The sequence below is a fragment of the Perca fluviatilis genome, chromosome 9 (assembly GCF_010015445.1).
Source record: "Perca fluviatilis chromosome 9, GENO_Pfluv_1.0, whole genome shotgun sequence".
NCBI classification, from domain to species: domain Eukaryota; kingdom Metazoa; phylum Chordata; class Actinopteri; order Perciformes; family Percidae; genus Perca; species Perca fluviatilis.
The window spans coordinates 5,355,338-5,378,113 of NC_053120.1; the positions used below are offsets into that span (position 1 = coordinate 5,355,338).

Genomic DNA, 22,776 nt, shown 5'->3' on the forward strand with positions numbered 1-22,776 from the left:
CATCGGCTCACTCTGATTGCGTTCGTCGGAGAAACTACACCGGGGGTATTAGGGCTGGACGATTAACGGAAAATGTATCGACATCGAAATTCTGAAGCTGTTATCGGCGACGATAATTTCCATAATTTATTCCACTTGATAGGCCTACTTTCTCCTTAAAAACATTCTACTGCGAGTGTAGTTATTATTCGGTATAATATTGATATAGATAGACGGAAACGAAAAAGATAGATGGAAAAGAAAAACAAATTGTAAATGTTTGTGTATGCATGTATGTATGCATCTGTGTCTATGTGTTTATGTGAGTGTAGGTAGGTAGATATACGGTACGTGTGTGTGTATGTAAACATGTATAAATAAGTGAAGTATGAAATTGTTTTGTATTTAACTAAAGAAAGAAATAGAAAAAGGGGATGGGACCAGAAAAGTTTTTATTTTTGTAACTTCTTCCTACTCCTTTTTGAACATGGGGATTTCTTATTTGAATCACTTCCAATAATTTGGAAGATTGTGCTGAGATCTAAATGTTCTGTTATTTTCATTTTATTATATACAGTATATATATGTATGTATGTATATACTATATATACTGTATATATACAGTACAGGCCAAAAGTTTGGACACACCTTCTCATTCAATGCGTTTCCTTTTTATTTTCATGACTAATTACATTGTAGATTCTCACTGAAGGCATCAAAACTATGAATGAACACATATGGAATTATTTACTTAACAAAAAAGTGTGAAATCACTGAAAACATGTCTTATATTTTAGATTACCAAAGTAGCCACCTTTTGCTTAACGGTGCGTTCAGTTGTACCTCGTAAGCTCACGATGCGCTCAGGTGAAGCTGGAGAAACTCAAGCTGCTGTTGTAAAGGACCGTTCTTGCATCCAGTGGGTCTTCTTTTTTACTTACTTGTGAATTAAGTTATTGTTATTACATTTTAAATAAATCACTTAGCAGTGAACAAGCCTTCCGTTTTGGGCCCTTTTCTTCTTTTTTTTATCGGTTCAGGCAGTGTTTTAAAAGTATCGTGTTAGCACCTGCATCGGAAGAAGAAAGGGGGAAAAAAAACAAAAGACGATAGACAACCCTTTTTACACAGTAAAAAAACAACAACATGATCTTCAGAACCAGAGAAGAAATATCATTAGTTGCATCTCATAGTAAGAGGTTTTTTTTTTCACACTTGGGCTGATATTTGTTTGGATTCTCTCATTCTCTCAACACTAGGAGTGTTACAGCTTGTGATGTCTTTGTTACTGTAGATCCAGTGCTGGGGGAGGTGGAAAGTAGACAGACAGACAGACAGACAGACAGGAGGTTTGCAGCAGAAAGGTGCAAATTGAAGTCGTTTTTGGAGAAGGGATGACAGGCAAACTCATCTGGTTTCCTGATAATGAACTGAAACTGCAGGAGCAAGTGAGGGCAGACCGGAGGGATGGTAATACAGAGAGACACACAAACATACACACACACACACACACACACACACACACACACACACACACACACATACACACAAAGGAATGGGAAATGACTTCATTTCTTTGCACACATATGGATGGCACTGTTTCTGCATTTGAAACACACAGCCTGCTGTCATAATGAATTCATAAAAGCAGAGAGAGAGGTCTGCTCCTGCAGTCTGAGCGCACCACCGAAATCTGGGTCACACATCACAGTGAAGCAGCTTCACCTCCTTTTCAAAAGCACTTTTTACATTTTTTTTGTGAGGCAGGCTGCCGCCCGTTTGCGCACGACTGCGTTTGTTCTTTCAAAACGCTCGGCTGAAGTGCATCTCATCTCGGACCGCGTTTGTTGGCGGGCGGTGTGGAGAAGAGGGAGCTTTAATGTCCCGCCTCTGTCGCTCAGGAAGGATATTCCCATCAGGCCTTTAGAGCCTGAGTCAGCGGTAACGCAGGCCAGAGGTGCAGTGCTTTGCAGACCCTGCAGGACACACAGCGCCTGCAGGTACACACACTCATCTCATCAACTTGTCTCATTGACATTTTTTAATGAAATCTTCATTCGATTTGGTGTGTTTACACCTGCTCACATTATCTAGTTCCTAACATCTTTTCTGTCCGGTAAGATTTTAGAGAATATTTAATTTTTGTGCATCTTTAGTAGGGCTGGGCAATATATCGATATTATATCGATATCGTGATATGAGACTAGATATCGTCTTAGATTTTGGATATCGTAATATGACATAAGTGGTGTCTTTTCCTGGTTTTAAAGGCTACGATACAGTAAAGTGATGTCATTTTCTGAACTGTTCTATTATTTGCCTTTACCCACTTAGTCATTATATCCACATTACTGGTGATTATTTATCAAAAAATCTCATTGTGTAAATAGTTTGTGAAAGCACCAATAGTCAACACTACAATATCTTTGCGGTATCGATATCGAGGTATTTGGCCAAAGATATCGTGATATTTGATTTTCTCCGTATCACCCAGCTCTAATCTCTAGTGTTTCAAACATTTTACTCACCGGCGATGGGACACTGAAGTGTGATCGGGCAGTACTGGGAGTGTTCAGAAGTGCCCATAATGTCTGATACAGTCGGCCATTGCATTGGAAACCTGTGTGAGCCCATTAAGGCTGGATTATTAACTCGGTCAAGTAGGCCAAAGCTCAAGGGCCCCTAGAGGGTCTCACAGTGAGTCCTGCTTCATAGTGTGATCACAAGGCCCGGCCTTTAAGAGGGTCCCTGTGTCAAAATGTACTTTCATTATTTCATTTTTGTGCCTTATGTTGCATTTTCCTATATGAATGTCTTATTAAATCCAATTACCACACCGCAAATCTGATCAAAGTAAGAGACCAGAGTCCCCTAGCAGGTACATTTGACCAAAAGTGTTTTGCTAGAACAGTTTGGGTAATACATTCTTATTGTCAGCTCGATTTTGTACAGAATGCTTAGCCTCTATGTCAAGATCACAGTTGGCCTATATAGTAACTCAAAAAATACAGTTCAGTCACAACTGAAAATATGCCTCATTGTGTGTGTGAATAGAGGTGAATAAATATATTAGTATATTAGTTTGTGTTGCAGCGAAATGTTAGTTCCATTTCATGGGGGGGTGTTCGGATCTGCCCCCACTGCACAAAAAGCACAAAAAAGAATGACTAATCGACTAAAGAAATCTTAGTCGACTAAGACAAAAACAACTCTTTGGTCGACTAATGGACTCAGACGGGGCAGCCCTACGAATGTCCTCACTTAGATAATTACTAAAAATGATGACCGTCACATGTTTTAGTGAAAACAGCATCTTACAGTGTTGTAAAAGTTAAACTCTGCTGATGGAGGCTCTCGCTCACTCTCTCTCCTACACACACACACACACACACACACACACACACACACACACACACACACACACACACACACACACACACATGCTTACTGCGTGAACACACACAATAATTGGCTGTTAGTGGCATTAGTGTAGGAAGAGTTATGTCTGCTCATTTGGAAGATTAAAAGCCAACCCAAATGGAAGTCATCCCCTGAGACACACACACACACACACACACACACACACACACACACACACACACACACACACACACACACACACACACACACACACACACACTCACTTGTCTTACCCAGTAATGGAGATTAGTTGTGTTAATGTGTCAGTGTTGTGCCCAGGTGAATTATAATGCTCTTTGATAGTAAAGTGTGTTATCCTGGGACACAAACACACTCACCCTTGCGCCCCTAACCCTACACACACACACACACACACACACACACACACACACACACACACACACACACACCTCTATTAGAGCCTTACTGGTCCCAGTGGGCCTCTGTCTGTGCTGCAGAGTCTCTCCCAGCGGCCGTTGAGCAGCAGCAGAGCTTTCATTAGGACGCTGCTCGTGTCCTCAGAGCGCCTCCAGACAATTAGCTCATTCACTTAGAGCGGCTTTATGTGCCTGTTAAAGGCTGTATTTCACTCCAGCACGGCTTTTTTTTTTTTTTATTCTAACATTATGGCTGTTGTCCATCATGTCACTGCCGACGAGGCAGGCCAGGGTTTCTGGTCGACCCTGTTCTTACTTTAATTTAAGATATTTCGTCAGTCAGATGTCTTTTTTAAAGAAGCTGATTCAAACAACCGTTTCAAGTGATCATTTGCAGTCCTGACAAATGCAAACAACGCCGTTCTCTTCACCTCATATGTTTGGTTTCCCCACATTACCACCAGTTGTTTTACACTGATCCAGATTAACGAGGATATATTAAGCTGTTGCTCCATCCTGTACTCACTCACTGGGTTTAATACTATAATTAATGCAGATCCTTTAAACTATTCAGGCACAAAGTCAGTCTCAAGTCTCTTACCACTGCAGCAGAATGCCACATATTGCAGCGTTTACATCCCTGTCCATTACTTTTGAGTCTCTTTGTATAGTATGTCTGCAACTGATAATTATCTTTGTTGTCTATTCATTACTTTATTTTCAATTACTTGATACATAATCAGTTAAGTAATTTCAAGCTTGGAAAAAGATGACGCAATGGTTGGTATTTTTATTTCATGACTTATTTTTGGAATGATCATTGATTGATGTTTCTGTTGATGAACGTATCCTTAGGCAGAATTGTAATTACGCGTGCTACCCTTTGATTGAAAAATTGCACATATGTGTTTGATGAGGTAGTGACTGCTTACAGGACACGATGGTAAGCTACAGTGGCTGCTCGGCTAACTGCTTATTTCCTATCTTGTGGTTACAATGCAGTTGTTGTATGAGAGGTGTGTTTTGGGCGTAACATGCAATAAACCAATCAGAGATCATCTCCCATTCCCTTTAAAAGCCAGGCGCGTTTGGACCTTGGAGCATTGCTGTTATGATGTAATATTTTTATTTGTAATCTTTACAAATAAAGATTACAATTACATGTGTGTGTGTAACAAGCATAGCGTGCGTCCCTGTGTGTGTAACGAGCATAGTGTGCGCGCGCTGTGCACGAGCCTAGGAGCATTTTACTAATGCTCTGTTAAAATAACAATGAAATGCTGAGTTATTGACTTCAGACCAGGTTTTTGTTGGTCAATGGGGCGATCACTTCCCGCTGCCTCAAGATAGTAATACTCCCAGAATGCACCTGACCACACCTCCCTGTAAGACTAGCACGCCCAGAATGCACCTGAACACAACTCCCTGTAAGACCAGCACGCCCAGAATGCACCTGAACACACCTCCCTGTAAGACCAGCACGCCCAGAATGCACCTGAACACACCTCCCTGTGAGACCAGCACGCCCAGAATGCACCTGAACACACCTCCCTGTAAGACCAGCATGCCCAGAATGCACCTGAACACACCTCCCTGTAAGACCAGCACGCCCAGAATGCACCTGAACACACCTCCCTGTAAGACCAGCACGCCCAGAATGCACCTGAACACACCTCCCTGTAAGACCAGCACGCCCATGGGCGCACAGATGGGAGCAGGTGCATTTGCTGTTTAAACAACGCGGGTGCTGGACGTGAAATTGACAGGTGCAAGACAGGGCCCATAGTGTTTTTAGCATTAAGTCCTGTCTCACAGCTGTCTTTTGAGGATTAGTTTATATTCTGACAGAGCTGGTTGAATAAAAAAAATATATATATGTACGGTGCAGCACTGCTCATGTGAAAGCTCCCTCTCTATTCCCTCAAAGGTCAGCTCTGTCAGCACAGCCGCCTCCACAAGCGAATCAAACTAATTACAGCAATTTCACTGAAATGATTTTGGTCTAAAACGTCTCTGTTGTAACTGCGTTATGAAAAAAACAAATCAACTCACACACACACACCAGAGTTTTCCTGTAACTACGGATCAATTTGTTCTCTTCGGACAATTTACACACTTAATGTCAGCGTTTCTGCCCTGCATCTTGTGTCATCGCGGAGTCTCTTTGTTGTCAGTGTTTCCTCATAAATATTCACAGTGTTGATAATGAATTATGGCTGCCGGCTGCTGCTGCTGCTGCTGCAGTAGCTCTAATTGTCTCCGGTGGAGCTCAGCTCCCCTGCATCCTACTGTTAATTGCATGTTTTTAGCTCGACTAAAACATGTTATTATGATCGGGCCCCGGGGTGGATCAGCTAAATACATCCCCCCCACACACACACACACACAGAAACACATGTACTGAATGTATAGATAGGTTAAACAGACATTTACACACATGCGCACACACAGTTTTTTTCACACTCTGAAGAACTTCTATTCTCATGACGCCATCGAGTCCTGAAGGCCTGTTTCTTTATATAAACGCTGCTAGACACGTTTGATGGTAAACGCGGCGAGTTTGTCTGTGATTATGACGTGCGAGTGTGCGATTATCCCCCACAAACTTGAGTTTCATTTGTAATTAAAACAGAAAAAAATATCTTTAAACTAACTGCCACAATCCTATTTCTAGTTTGATATTTTGAACATATGTGGTTTTTTTCTTCTCACTCACTCACTGCAGGCCAAGGAGACATTTACTGTATTTTTACAGACTGATCTCATGAAGTGGCGTTTGTATGGCACGCCAGTTTGTATGCCATTTTTGGCGTGTTATAAAGACGCATACTCGCTTTTTAGCATGTTTATCAACGCCGTTTGGCCTCCATTGACTTCCATTACCTTGTGATTGCGTGTGAATTCATGCCATAGCGAGTAGTATGAAAGGTTAGTCGGGGTGGAGGATGGGTCAAACACAGGACTTTCACCCCGGAGTTTGGGGATCGTGTCCCACGTGTCACGTTTGTCACTTCAGATACAGTATTAGAGGACCACTAAGGTCTATATAAAAGAGACTTCAGATACAGTATTAGGGGACCACTAAGGTCTATATAAAAGAGACTTCAGATACAGTATTAGGGGACCACTAAGGTCTATATAAAAGAGACTTCAGATACAGTATTAGGGGACCACTAAGGTCTATATAAAAGAGACTTCAGATACAGTATTAGGGGACCACTAAGGTCTATATAAAAGAGACTTCAGATACAGTATTAGGGGACCACTAAGGTCTATATAAAGAGACTTCAGATACAGTATTAGGGACCACTAAGTCTATATAAAAGACTTCGATACAGTATTAGGGACCTAGGTCTATATAAAAGAGACTTCAGATACAGTATTAGGGGACCACTAAGGTCTATATAAAAAGACTTCAGATACAGTATTAGGGGACCACTAAGGTCTATATAAAAGAGACTTCAGATACAGTATTAGGGGACCACTAAGGTCTATATAAAGAGACTTCAGATACAGTATTAGGGGACCACTAAGGTCTATATAAAAGAGACTTCAGATACAGTATTAGGGGACCACTAAGGCCTATATAAAAGAGACTTCAGATACAGTATTAGGGGACCACTAAGGTCTATATAAAAGAGACTTCAGATACAGTATTAGGGGACCACTAAGGCCTATATAAAAGAGACTTCAGATACAGTATTAGGGGACCACTAAGGTCTATATAAAAGAGACTTCAGATACAGTATTAGGGGACCACTAAGGTCTATATAAAACATCCAAAGAGCAGCATGTCATAGGACCGTTAAGAAAGTGGGCGTTTATGTTTATGCAAAGTCATGATGCCATGTTGAGTTTTACCTGCCTGTAAGCAAGCCAGAGAATAAAGTTTCTGTCAGAGACTTCAGAAGAAAACACAGAAGCAAAGAACACACAGATAGAATATACTGACGTGTTGGAGCCAACACCCAGTTTAGCGTATCGATTGGCTTTGTTTTGTCCATAAGTAGGAAGCAGAATAATGGGTTCACTGAGTTGGAAAGTACTCCAAGTAAGTGTGTAGGTAATGTTAGTCCTTAAAACAAACGATGCTATTCAGCAAGTTTAGATTTTGGAGTCATTCGGGGACAGATTTGGTCGGCGCGGTGCCACCTGGCCGATTTGTCACCTGGCCGATTTGTCACCTCTCCTATCGGCTCTGTGTCTCCTCCCGACACCTGCTGACAACCGCGCACGCGCGTCTATCCATCCGTTTGGACTGTGTGTGTGTGTGTGTGTGTGTGTGTGTGTGTGTGTGTGTGTGTGTGTGTGTGTGTGTGTGTGTGTGTGTGTGTGTGTGTGTGTGTGTGTGTCTGATGGGTGGCTTCGCGTGTCAGGCTGTCAATCACAGCACTTGGCACAGCAGTGTGGAGTTACCGTGGATACAGAGTTAATGCATGACAGCCGCCGCTGCCTGGAGCCGCAGTGGCGGCCGCTCACTCTGTGGGTTTACGTGTGGTAACCTGGTTACTGTAACCGTTGCGTGTAAGGGGCGCCATGGTAGCCGAGGGGCTTGGGGTACAGACCAGGGACCTTTGTAGCATGTCATGCCCCCATCTCTCTCTCTCTCTCTCTCTCTCTCTCTCTCTCTCTCCATCCATCCCTTCATTTCATGTCATCTCTTTACTGTTGACTTTCTAATAAAACTATAAAATGTCCAAAACATTCTTAACTCAAAGATAATCTGCATATAATCTTCTTATTTTGGATGCTTTACTAATCACGTTCAGCTGTAAACGTGGAGGGATGATGGAGCGACGGCGCACGGCTTTCCTTTCAGCACGCGTCTTCTTAAAAATCAAGTCAGATGTCGAGTGCTGGTACCAGACTCATTGAGCCTGATTTTGTGTTGCTTCAGATTTAATTGGATGGAATTATTTTAAACACAAGAATGCATCACTACATTTATCTTATTATTATCGGGTTTTTTTTTTGTCACAGCAACACTTTCCCTGTCTGGGGACTTTGTCCTGCACATGCTCTCTCTTAAAAAGCAGATTAGAAACCTGGTGACGCGTTTAAATAAGAAACTCTCCAGGAAATCTAGCTGGGAGATTGGCATGATCTAATCCGATATACTGGTTATGGAAACCAGGTTTCTTTTTTACATGACAAATCGTGTGTGTGTGTGTGTGTGTGTGTGTGTGTGTGTGTGTGTGTGTGTGTGTGTGTGTGTGTGTGTGTGTGTGTGTGTGTGTGTGTGTGTGTGTGTGTGTGTGTGTGTGTGTGTGTGTGTGTGTGTGTGTGTTAGAGAGAGAGTCATGAATCCAAGTATTTGTCTTTGTCTTACACTCTGCATCAGCAGCCCCCGGCTCTGAAAATCCCTCCTTTACATGTTTAGCCTGCCTTTTAGCCTACATCTCTTTACCTCCACTCACCCTCTCCTCTCTCACTCCATCCCTCTAATCACATTACCCTCCCAACCCCTTCTCTCTTTTTTTTTTTTTTTCTCTTTCTCGGCCATAAAGCTGCATTACTCGATGCCTGTATTGCATTGGGTGGATTGCTTCAGGCTTTGTGTTCTGCTCCTCTTATCCTCGCCGCTACTGAGGATAATTTCATCACAGCTCGCTTTTGTGGCCGTTTGATTTGTTTAATACAAGAAGGCTGTGTGTGTGTGTGTGTGTGTGTGTGTGTGTGTGTGTGTGTGTGTGTGTGTGTGTGTGTGTGTGTGTGTGTGTGTGTGTGTGTGTGTGTGTGTGTGTGTGTGTGTACACAGTATATGCGTGTGTTTTTATTAGCTTATTTTCCCTCTTGGGCTATTTTTGCAGGGTGGCTTTGGGGTGAACATCCTCCCTCAGGCCTCAGATAGCAGCCACTTCAACACAACACACACACACACACACACACACACACACACACACACACACACACACACACAGAAACACAGAGTACAATGCAATCGACTGTCAGACGAGGGTTTCAGGCGAGCATCATTTCACATTACAGAGCTCTGTGTGGGTGGGTGGATGATACGTGCATAAAGTACTTAAACGGACCAACGCTCCTTTTTTTTCTCTCCCTCCCTTTCCCCATTATTCATTGATTTTAGGGAAAAATCACTGGAAAATATTTGAACTATAGTCTTAAAAGCCATGACATTACATCAATAATGATAATGTGTTTCCATGTGTCTGTCCTGCTCGTGTTTGGCTCTGCTAAAAGGTTTCGGCCCATAAAAGTTGTGCTGTTGTTTTTGAGTGTAATCAGACATGATGGCATTTTTATTTTTTTAAGAGTGGATGAAGAGGTAGACGGTGGTAAACTCTCTCTCAGACTCTCCTAAGACCTGCCGCAGTGTGAACACAGCCTGCAGGAGGGGACTGTAAAAAGGTTTCCTGCTCTTTCTGTGATGCTAAAGCCATTTCCTGGCCCTCTGGGTCTGGACAACATCTGTTCACAGGCTAATAGAATCACTGGGTCCAGTCTGACTGACAGGGGAACACACACACACACACACACACACACACACACACACACACACACACACACACACACACACGCTAATTGGCTATGTTCTGGGGAGGCCAAATTAAAACTAGCTATAGCTTTGATTGACACTATCATAGCACACACACCAATACATACACACACACACACACACCACAGACACACACACACACACACACACACACCGACAGACACAAACACACACCGACAGACACAGACACACACACACACACACTCTGCAGGCCTCTGCCATGCAGCCACTCACCCACTCAGTGCGCTCCAACCAAACTCCATTATGTCCATTAGCTGATTTGCACAGAGAGATGTGAGGAGATGGAGGGAGACTCTGATGACACAGGCGTCCCACGCAGGAACACAGAGTATGTCAGAGATAAAAAATAAATAAAATAAAAAAACAGTTGGAAACTGAGCCAAACGGTGCTTCTCTCTCTGCTGAGTGCTCTGCACGTGCTCAGTACGAACGAGAAGGTCCTCAAATTAATCAGAGAGCAGAATGCTTACAAAAACAAAAAATATAAAATGTAAGACTCGAGAGTGATTCTAAATGAACGAGGCGTGACTTAAACGGTTAGTTGTTCTTGGTGTGCTGCTGGGAAGCTGCTGCATTCACAAACTTTTACTTTTACTTTTTACATCCAGGGAAATTGCACGTGCAGCATTTCTGCAGGCTTCAACTCAGTCAGTTTCCGAGCTGCAGCGATCAGCTGATTAGTCAATCCACAGACCATTTAATCAACATCTATTTTGACATTTTCTTTATTGTTGTCATTTTTCAAATAGTCAGTTTCAATCACTTCTGTTTTCAGCCTATCAACTTAACAGTTTACCCTCCCCTTTTTTCACCTTTTTAACATAAACTAAACTAAACAAAGAATTGACCAACGATGAATCGATAATGATCTTTTAAAAAAATCTTTCCAAGCATGACTTTAAAAATTGCAGCGCGTGTGTGTGTGTGTGTGTGTGTGTGTGTGTGTGTGTGTGTGTCAGTCAGTCTGAATGAAGTATTGCTGCGCTGTTCACACTGACGGATGCTGATTGAGGTGTTAACGATGTTTTTCAAAAGGAAAACCAGCTGTTGACCTACTTTGGGAACCTGGCAGCACACCGTTTCAGCATCCATGTACCTTGAACCCACACACACACACACACACACACACACACACACACACACACACACACACACACACACACACACACACACACACACACACACACACACACACACACACACACACACACACACTGATTGGTGCTTTAGCCAGATGGTTCTCTCCAGGAAGTCTGTGAAGTCGGTGGTCTGTTTTCTCAAACTGTTTCAAGGAGCCGCCAGGCATTTTGATATGATTGATTAATCGGTTTGAGTAAACATTCCCTGATTCCAGCGTGTTAAATGTGAATATTTTCTAATGTCTTCTCTCCTCTGGGACAGTAAACTGAATATCTTTGAGTTGGGGACAAAACAAGACATTTGAGGACATCATCTTGGGCTTTTTGGGGAAACACTGATCCACAATTTTCACCATTTTCGGACCCTTTTATAGACCAAACAACTAATCCATTCATCGAGAAAATAATCCAAAGACCAGTCGACAATAATCTTTAGTTGCAGCCCTGGTTCACAGTATGCTTACTAGGACTAGATGTTAGAATCCCTTGATATTCAGCCCAAGCGCTGTTGTTGGAGACGTCGTCCCGGGTGGGGTTGGATTGGCGGACGACCGCCTGGTGCCTCCAATACGACACATCGTCAGTTGTGAACATATGAGTTCTTCGTTGCACCTTTTCAGACCAAAAGTCCTAGATTTTAAAACATCTTTGAGAGAAGAAGACCTTCAGAAGGAAGCATTGTCTGTTAACAAAATCCAGCAGCATGAGCCCATGATGAATAGGACGGCACTCCTCCGCCCCCCTGTGGTCACTTGTGCAGTGCACGTGCACACATGAAACTCACATTTTCATACATGTATGGAAGCACCGTCTTATGAAATCTATTTTCAAAGTGAAAACAAGGTCTTTACACTTGTGTTCCTGACTCTGAGGTTTCCTGGCTTCTTGCAGTTTAGTATTTGACCTCCAGATGTGGAGATTCCTACTCAGCTGGCTTCCCAGTACGAGCTGAGATCTGTGATGTAATGAATGGACTGTATAAGTCAATGAGTAATTGTGTTAAATAATAGTCATTTCAATATTAGATTAGATAGTCTTCATTGATCCCAAATTGGGAACTGTCAGTGCTACAGCAGCAAAATATCAGACACACAGCCACAGAATATACAAAAAAATAACAAATAGAATAGAATTCAAGAACAACTTTATTTAAATAAAGATTAAAAAAAATGCAAAGGAAAGAATGTACAAACGTATGTAGAAGTTGCTTAAAAAGTATTTATAAAGATGCAAGTAAACCCTATGTTTGTGCAAGTTGCACTTAGTGCAGTGTTGTGATGTATATGAGTCTTATCCAACGCTCAGTGACGAAGGGTTACAAAGTTGTATTGCCTGTGGTAGGAATGATTTCTTCACCAAACTGGTTGTGATTATGATTGAAATATGATATGTTTCCACAATCGAGCAGCCCTACTTTGAAGCGCAATTCCCAGAATGACTTTAACCCTTCCTGCTGTCCTCCGCTTAAATTTGACCTATTTTCAAAAAAGTTTCTATATACCTGAAATTTGAGGTTTATGACGTGGATGGTTCCATACTACCGTTACTCTTCACAAGTAAAATAAATGATCAGTTCACTACTTCCATTGAATTTGGGTGTTTTATATTTGATATATTGGCATTGGCATTGATAACAATTTAACACAATTGATAAAAGAACATTGAAAAAGTGACAAATGTTGGAAAAAAGTGACTAAAACTTAGACAAAAGTGACAAAAAATTTGAAGGAAAGTTTTCAAGAGTAAGTGTAAGAGTTTTAATTGTAAATTTTGACCCAGAAAAACAAAAAGTTGCATGGTCGACAGGAGGACAACCCGTTCCTGGTGGGAGAACGTGTTGAAGCTGCCTTGTGAAAGTGATGTGATGTCACAGTGACACCTGTTGGTCAAACACAGCAACACCACACACAAGAGCTGCGCTGACTGTCTGTCTGTCTGTCTGGCTGCTCTTCATATTTGCCACCAATTGGACCGCAGAGTTCCCAACTGTAATAATTAAAACCTCTCTTTCTCTCTCTTTCTTCCAGAAGGAGCTGAGCCTTCCCAGAAGAGGCAGTTTGTAAGTACCCATCATCCCCTCTGTCTCTCTTCTGTCCAAAACAGAGCCTGTCCTTTCGCCGTTGTTTCTTTTTTGTTAGTTTTTTTCCCCAGAGGAGTCATCAGGAAAAGGTTGGACAAGCTTAGAGGCTGCAATGCAATGAACCAAACAAAGATACATACGCCTTAAGGTGGTATAAAGGCTGGTCTTTTAAATAACCGTGGAAAAGAAGCTCCTGTTCCACCTTAAAACATTCAGTCTTTGTCAGTGTTTCTGTGGAAACTTTGATTTTCTGTTCAATGTGGAGGGATTAGCAAGAGTTAAATTGTGTGTGTGTGTGTGTGTGTGTGTGTGTGTTGTTGTTTAACTATATTCGTGGGGTCCAAAAACCGGGAGTCCAGTATACTTGTGGGGTCCCGACAGCTTTGTGTGTCCAAAATGCTGGACTCCACCAGTTTAAAGGGCTGTTTGAGGGTTAAGACTTGGTTTTAGGATTAGGGATAGAATTAGGTTATGGTTAGGGTAAGGGTTAAGGTTAGGCATTTAGTTGTGATGGTTAAGGTTAGGGTAAGGGTTAAGGTTAGGCATTTAGTTGTGATGGTTAAGGTTAGGGTAAGGGGCTAGGGAATGCATTATGTCAATGACGGGTCCCCACAAAGATAGTGCCACAAACCTGTGTGTGTGTTTGTCTACTGTTGTTCACCTTAATATTCACTCACTGGTCCTTGAAATATCACTGGGAAGCCATGTTCCATGTTTGTTTGTGTTTATTTTTGCCTCAGCTGTTAATCTTATCAAGTTATACAGAGAGAGCTACCAGTAAAGGGTTAAAGGACAAAGTTGAAAAGCCACTGAGTCCAGGTGTGTGTCTGTGTGTGTCTGTGTGTGTCTGTTTGTGTCTGTTTGTGTCTGTGTGCCAGTGCCAGAACAGCTGAGCATCCCACTGTGTATAAATGCAGGTTATTTATATCTGTGTGTGTGTGTGTGTGTGTGTGTGTGTGTGTGTGTGTGTGTGTGTGTGTGTGTGTGTGTGTGTGTGTGTGTGTGTGTGTGTGTCTGCGTGTGTACCAGGCAGCTGATTTATTGTCCTGCACCAAAAAAGTTCTTAATGTCTGGAAACAAAAGTCCGACTTCCAGTCATGCTTCTAAAAGAAGTGTTGGGAGATAAAAGTTGGTCATTATAGTGTGATCATCATAACTCAGTCAGTGTGGAGTTCCCCTGTTTCCCTGAGCAACTTTAAAAACAGCACAACAACAGGGGTCAGATATGGTGCCGGTCAGTTCACCACAGCGCTGTGGGGTACGGTCTGGCTACACTACAGATGCATTCTGGGATAGCAGAAGAAATAAACGCTCTGAGTTGTTTTGGATTTCTTTAAACCAATTGCAGTCCTTTTGTGTGTGTGAGTTGAGCTTGCTGAGCTCCAGACGCAGCGACGGTGGCTCTGCTAAACAGTCTCGGGAAGGAACTTGTTTTGGTGGAACATTTGCACCCCGCAAAAGAAAACGCCTCATCCAATATTACATGAAGTTGACTGTTGACACAATACGGCAACGTGAGCTATTTATATTAGCTGCATACATGGTTTAACCTCATTGGCTTGAGGGCGCCCAGATAGCTCAGTTGGAGGTGGGTTCGACTCCGACCTGCGGCCCTTTGCTGCATGTCATCCCCCTTCTCTCTCCCCTTTCATGTCTTCAGCAAAAAAATCAAGTCAAAAATAAAGGCTGAAAATGCCCAAAAAATAATCTTAAAAAAAAGAAATGTATTGGCTGTTACCAGTGTATCTCTGCGTGTACTTCTTCCACAGCAATCCCACCAATCGGTCCCAAAACGTCCCAGTTAGAGAGGAAACGCCCTAAACATATTCTTTGTAAATCTTTACAATCATTCCCAGAAAGAACCAAGCAGGCCCGCCTTGTTACACCATCCAAATTTTCTTCAAAACATACAGTGCCTTGCGAAAGTATTCGGCCCCCTTGAACTTTTCGACCTTTTGCCACATTTCAGGCCTCAAACATAAAGATATAAAACTGTAATTTTTTGTGAAGAATCAACAACAAGTGGGACACAATCATGAAGTGGAACGAAATTTATTGGATATTTCAAACCTTTTAAACAAATAAAAAACTGAAATATTGGGCGTGCAAAATTATTCAGCCCCCTTAAGTTAATACTTTGTAGCGCCACCTTTTGCTGCGATTACAGCTGTAAGTCGCTTGGGGTATGTCTCTATCAGTTTTGCACATCGAGAGACTGACATTTTTGCCCATTCCTCCTTGCAAAACAGCTTCGAGCTCAGTGAGGTTGGATGGAGAGCGTTTGTGAACAGCAGTTTTCAGTTCTTTCCACAGATTCTCGATTGGATTCAGGTCTGGACTTTGACTTGGCCATTCTAACACCTGGATATGTTTATTTGTGAACCATTCCATTGTAGATTTTGCTTTATGTTTTGGATCATTGTCTTGTTGGAAGACAAATCCGTCCCAGTCTCAGGTCTTTTGCAGACTCCATCAGGTTTTCTTCCAGAATGGTCCTGTATTTGGCTCCATCCATCTTCCCATCAATTTTAACCATCTTCCCTGTCCCTGCTGAAGAAAAACAGACCCAAACCATGATGCTGCCACCACCATGTTTGACAGTGGGGATGGTGTGTTCAGGGTGATGAGCTGTGTTGCTTTTACGCCCAACATAACGTTTTGCATTGTTGCCAAAAAGTTCGATTTTGGTTTCATCTGACCACAGCACCTTCTTCCACATGTTTGGTGTGTCTCCCAGGTGGCTTTTGGCAAACTTTAAACGACACTTTTTATGGATATCTTTAAGAAATGGCTTTCTTCTTGCCACTCTTCCATAAAGGCCAGATTTGTGCAGTATACGACTGATTGTTGTCCTATGGACAGAGTCTCCCACCTCAGCTGTAGATCTCTGCAGTTCATCCAGAGTGATCATGGGCCTCTTGGCTGCATCTCTGATCAGTCTTCTCATTGTATGAGCTGAAAGTTTAGAGGGACGGCCGGGTCTTCGTAGATTTGTAGTGGTCTGATACTCCTTCCATTTCAATATTATCGCTTGCACAGTGCTCCTTGGGATGTTTAAAGCTTGGGAAATCTTTTTGTATCCAAATCCGGCTTTAAACTTCTCCACAACAGTATCTCGGACCTGCCTGGTGTGTTCCTTGTTCTTCATGATGCTCTCTGCGCTTTAAACGGACCTCTGAGACTATCACAGAGCAGGTGCATTTATACGGAGACTTGATTACACACAGCTGGATTCTATTTATCATCATTAGTCATTTAGGTCAACATTGGATCATTCAGAGATCCTCACTGAACTTCTGGAGAGAGTTTGCTGCACTGAAAGTAAAGGGGCTGAATAATTTTGCGCCCACGCCTTTTTCAGTTTTTTATTTGTTAAAAAAGTTTGAAATAGCCAATGAATTTCGTTCCACTTCATAATTGGGACCCACTTGTTGTTGATTCTTTACAAAAAATTACAGTTTTATATCTTTATGTTTGAGGCCTGAAATGTGGCAAAAGGTCGAAACGTTCAAGGGGGCCGAATACTTTTGCAAGGCACTGTATATATATATTTTTTAGCTGAACTTTTGTGGCAAACAGAGTTCGAGAACGGCAACACACAGAGAGTGGAAGATGAGGGACATCACATGTTGGATGTCAGACTTCTTGCCTGGGAATGTACTTGTGTTGATCCAGACTAACCCTTAGTAGACGCTACAGATCAGTAGCCTGAGTTTGATAGGGGTGGGGGAAAAAATCGATACAGCATAGTATCGCAATATTTTCCGTGGCAATACTGTATCGATACACAGACGCGAAGTATCGATCTTTTATGATATATGTGTTGGTCAGTTTGTCAGCTTGACAATCCCCATTTTGCAGCAATAAAAGTAAAGTGAGACGAACAAACAGAGAAATGTATCTTTTTAGGTAAAACAGAGGTTGACAAAGTTTTCTTTTGGGGACATAAATTGAAATTGGGTAAGATTTGAAGTTTGAAAAAAGGTAATAAATTGCAATATATTGCAGAATATTGCAATATCTTTAAAATCGCAATAATATCGTATCGTGACATAAGTATCGTGATGATATCGTATCGTGAGGCCTCTGGTGATTCCCACCCCTAGAGTTTGACCACATTCAAGATATGCTTTTCACATGAAATATAGACAAACATTGACCTCCCTGGGATTCTTTTTCGGCTGAGGCTGGGTAAACCTGCACATTTTTCTATCCTGCTTCCGTTACAAATCTGCGGCGACCAATCACAGACTGGCTTATCCGCCTGGCGCGACGATAGAGAAGCGACGGCGAGCAGCTTCTTGTTTACACTCAGCATGGCGGTTTTCTTCTGCAAACCGCTGATCAATGCTACAAACCGACACGTCTATCGACACGTTTCCTGTCTGGAGTTTCCGCGTCGCTCTGCACAGTACGTCCCCCGGATCGTTGCTCTGATTGGTTGAAGGACTATCCAGTTGCGTACGGAGTCATTTGAACTACGCCCGTTGATCACGCCTCTTGTGTGCAGTAGAAAATACAGAGCAGACTCCCCCAGACTAATGTTCACTCTTAAAAGATTGAGCTTGGTCTGGTGATAGCCAGACTCGGTGTAGACATGACTGTTGGTGCTTTTTTAATTATGCTAATTTGTGCTCCCTTGCGTCCTGGACCTGGAAATCGTCCTGGACCTGGACCTGGAAATCAATCCGCCATCTAGGGCTGTCCTCGACTAAAGAAATTCTTAGTCGACTAACACTTATATACGAATTTCTCGACTAATCTATTAGTTGATTTAATTGACAGAGCTGTGCGCTTTGAGCGGTGGTTAAGACTAGAAAAGCACAATATAAATGTAGCTAATTAACCATCTGTAAAACTGAGTTTCTCCACAATTAATCCTGCAAAAGCACCACTTTAAATCTTGTGTTTACCATAAATGTGTTCAGAAGTTTCTTGGAAATGAGTAATTAAGCATGAATAAGCATAAAAAATGACTTATCCACTAAAGAAATCTTAGCCGACTAAAACCAAAACGACCGATTAGTCGACAAATCGACTAAGAGGTGGCAGCCCTACCGCCATCATGGAGGATCTTCCAAACCCGTGAATGCAGTACGGTGAGACGAGGAGAGAGGAGGCTTCTGAAGGCGCTTATAGCGAGGAAAACACACGTGCATCAACCCGGTCTCACGCCAGTTCGTAAATAGTCACGTTATTTTTATTTATCGTTTCGTGTACGGGTCACCGTTTCACGAACTGCCACGGAGAAATTAAACGCCACGCGCCGGCGACGACAACCGGACGGACCGACAGACCGCCACACGCGGCCACAACGGGGAAATTAAACGCCACGAACGTGATCACGAAATATGCTTCCCATACATTAAATACATTAAATAAAAATTCGTAATCACCGCACGAAAACCCCCCCCCCCGACATAATCGTGTCCTGTTCACGAATCAATAGATTCAATAACGTGACCATTTCACGAACTGCGGTGAGACCGGGCTGGGTGTATCCTACACGGAAGTCTTTTATCACGTAGCGTGACTTATAACCTCCGGATTATTCTGCACCGGGCGCCGCGCTGCATTCCCAGGCCCCCGCGGGCGATCGCAGCCATTCAAGTCGATGCTTTATATTCCACCGTCGCGTCCCAGAAGCGTGCGAGAAGCGGCTCTCCGCTCCGCTAGAGATACGCGCCAGCTCTATTTCACGCCTTTCGGACTTGAATCATCACGAGCCAGTGTGCAACACAACTGAAGCTTCTGAAAAATGGCCCTTTAGTACAGTTTCTAATATTGGGTAATTAAATGAAATGAACAGGAACATTTGAGGCACATGATGCGAAAATAACGAAAAACAAATGGAGTAGCCAATGTCTTTCTGCGAAGAACTGACGGAAGTTGCTGAGCAATGGCACAAAACTAAACATTATGAAGGTTTCCTGTCATAAAAAATTCTTCTAGCTTTGATTTTCCCAATTCCCTTCAGGAGCCTACAGAAACTCACTGTTGAACCATGAAGAAAATAATAATAAAAATCTATGAAAGTATAATTTTGTCCCTCTGGCTGCGGTCCAAACCCCAAATAAAAACAGGCAGCTTTTATCTTTCCCATATCTCCTCATAACTCTTTGAAGATACAGAGCTGCTTCATCAGATTCTTAATATCCGAGCAGAGCCACAGGGGTCGATGGTGTGTTTCCGTGTGTGTGTGTGTGTGTGTGTGTGTGTGTGTGTGTGTGTGTGTGTGTGTGATCTTCAGGCTCGGCAGTGAGCTCGGAGGCAGCGTGTCGGCTGCTGTGAAGCGTCTGCGAGTCGGAGTCCACTCGGTGGGCTCTTTTTAATGGATGCAGTTCAGGACCTGGTGGCACTAAAACAAAGCCTCTCCTCTGTCTTTGATCGTCAAACCAGAGACAGACCGTCCTCTCTGGTTCACTCTCGCGCCGTTTCACTGCCGAGATGCTCTCATGTCACACATCACACAGAAATCCATATTTTTTAAGGTTTCAAGTACTTTGTCTGTATCTGAACTACCAGGATTACTATTTCAAAAACCCGACCGCTCACAGAGGACCTTATAGAGACACAGAAGATGCGTGTCTGCCAATTCAGTTGGTCATCTTAAATCTATTCGATCAATCATTCCTCTGATGGGATATCACAAAGACCAAGAAGAGAGTTGTGTCTGGGAGGAGGAGGAGGAGGAGGAGGAGGAGGAGGAGGAGGAGGAGGAGAAATCTGTGGGGAAAACATTTTTAAACCGGCGACAGATTCTTAACTCACACACAAAAGTTGAAAAGAGAAGGAAGTAAGATACATAACTGGTTGGGTTGCTTGGATGTGTATCTGATCTGTGTGTGTGTGTGTGTGTGTGTGTGTGTGTGTGTGTGTGTGTGTGTGTGTGACTCTACCCTAGGCAGAGCTGTCTGTGATCCAGTCCATTGTTTATGAATTAGCAATCTGGCTTGCGAGCTGCATTTAGCCCATCAGGGTCAGCGGTGTCCCCGGGCTTCTCAGAAACCAGAGCAGAGACAGACCGACAGAGAGAGAGGGGGGGGGACAGCTGGTCTGGTAATATCATGACAACGTCCCCCGAGTCTCAGTGTCAGAGAGGACAAGTTTCTCTGCAAGCATTTCATGTTTGATCACCAACAAATACCCGAACCGGAAGAGAGACGTAAAGAAGTAAATGTTTCTCTGTGTGAGACCTTCTTCACCTGTGTCTTTAGTTTCAGTCATTCAACAGGTGTGAGCCTCCCCTGCTGCCTGGGGACTCAGCTGAGTGCACAGTTTACAGGAAGTAAAGAGTATTTATGTTTATTTTAAAACGTCTGAAAAAGCTGATAGTCCTGAAAAACCTGATAGTCCTGGATACAAGTTATTTTAATAGAAACATGTAAGGTTTCGGAAAAAACATTCGTTAAAAAGTTGGTTAAAGGTGAAAAGACAGGCCTTTTAATTACAACATTAATAAAATTACATTTCTTTTCTTTTTTAAGTCATTACAAGTAAACTAAACTTAAAAAACGATTCATAACGTCATTTAAAAAAAACAAAAACAAAAGTAAGTCAAACTTTAACTTAAACGCTTGACTTTGTTTTGAATGAAATGTAATTCAGCAGAGTTTTAAACGAATGAAAAAGCCCTTAAAAGATCGACTTGTGGCCGGGTTAGCTCAGACGGTAGAGCAGGCGCACATATAGAGGTTTACTCCTCGACCCTTTGCTGCATGTCATTCCCCCTCTCTCTCTCTCTCTCTCTCTCTCTCTCTCTCTCTCTCTCTCTCTCTCCCCTTTCATGTCTTCATCTGACCTGTGGAAATAAAGGCCTAAAAATGCCCCCAAAAAAGTCATTTTTAATTTAATTAAAAAAGAAGTCATTAAAGTAATGAAAATAAATGTTGTTTGGAATAAACAATTTTAATTTAAACTTGTTCTACCGAGCCGTGTAACTGTTCCAACCTCATCAGGACGACAGCCTCCCGTTTCTTTTATCTCCAGTTCCCACTCCTCCACTTTCTTTAGACACAATGAGTAGGAAGACTTCTCATTCTCTCCTCCTGTCTTCATAGTCGCTCCTCCCTCTGTCCCTCCCTCTCTTTGTCCCTCCCTCCCTCCTCTCTCTGCCTCCCTTCCTCTGTCTCTCCCTCCCTCCCTATCCCTCCCTCCTCTCTCTCCCTCCCTCCGTCTCTCCCTCTCTTCCTCTGCCTCTCCCTCCCTCCCTCCTTCTCTTTCTGTCTCACTCCCTCCCTCTGTCTCTCCCTCCCTCATTCTCTCCCTCTCCCTCCGTCTCTCTCAGCCTCCCTTCTTCCCTCCCCTCCCTCCGTCTCTCCCTCCCTCCCCCTCTCTCTCCTTCCTTCCCTCCCACCCCCTGTCTCTCCCTCCCTCCTTCTCTCTGCCTCCCTCCCTCCCTCCCCCTGTCCCTCCCTCCTTCCTTCTCTCTCTGCCTCCCTCCCTCTGACTCTCCCTCCCTCCCCCTGTCTCTCTGCCTCCCTCGCCCTATCCCTCCCTCCCTCCTTCTCTCTCTCCCTCCCTCCGTCTCTCCCTCTCTTCCTCTGCCTCTCCCTCCTTCTCTTCCTGTCTCCCTCCCTTCCCCTGTCTCTCCCTACTTCTCTCCCTCCCTCCCCCTCTCTCTCCCTCCGTCTCTCCCTCCCTCCCCCTGTCTCTCCCTCCCTCCTTCTCTCTGCCTCCCTCCCTCCCCCTGTCCCTCCCTCCTTCCTTCTCTCTCTGCCTCCCTCCCTCTGACTCTCCCTCCCTCCCCCTGTCTCTCCCTACTTCTCTCCCTCCCTCCCTTCCTCCCTCCCCCTGTCTCTCTGTCCCTCTCCCGGCTGTTTGTTGAGGACTCAGTTGGTCCTGTCGTCTGAGCGCAGCGATCAGACAATCTGAGACTTCCAGGAACTGAGGCAGCTTAACGGAGCAGACTGTACCCAGGGAGGGCTCTCTGCTCCTGACGGGAGCCACGCAGGCGTGGTGGATCGGCGGCAGGAGCTCAGGTTCCCGCTACCAGCAACTAGTCTGGACTTGAAGGATCGGTCTCCTCGTTGTTATCGGACACGATGGCGCTACGCAGAACTTAATGCTCTCTCTGACTTTCATGGATTCTTTTTTCATACAAGAAGAGGAAGGAAGGCTGTTCATTTCACTTTGGATTATTCAGAGGAAGACGAAATGAGTAGCAGTGTGAGTTTGCTCATTGAGCTCAGATAAATGTGTGCGTGGTGTGCACGTAGTTCCACACACTGCGCTTTGTTT

The 22,776-nt window shown here is 43.4% G+C and overlaps 1 protein-coding gene across 6 annotated transcripts in view; it reads left to right on the plus strand.

Annotated features, from left to right (window-relative positions):
* Positions 1-22,776, plus strand: part of mast2 (microtubule associated serine/threonine kinase 2) — a 275,716-nt gene that overhangs the window by 144,168 nt on the left and 108,772 nt on the right. For all 6 annotated transcript variants that reach the window (XM_039812498.1, XM_039812499.1, XM_039812500.1 and 3 more), the window contains one exon: positions 13,484-13,515. In XM_039812498.1, the coding sequence (XP_039668432.1) occupies positions 13,484-13,515 (32 nt within the window). The remainder of the gene's footprint in view (positions 1-13,483; positions 13,516-22,776) is intronic.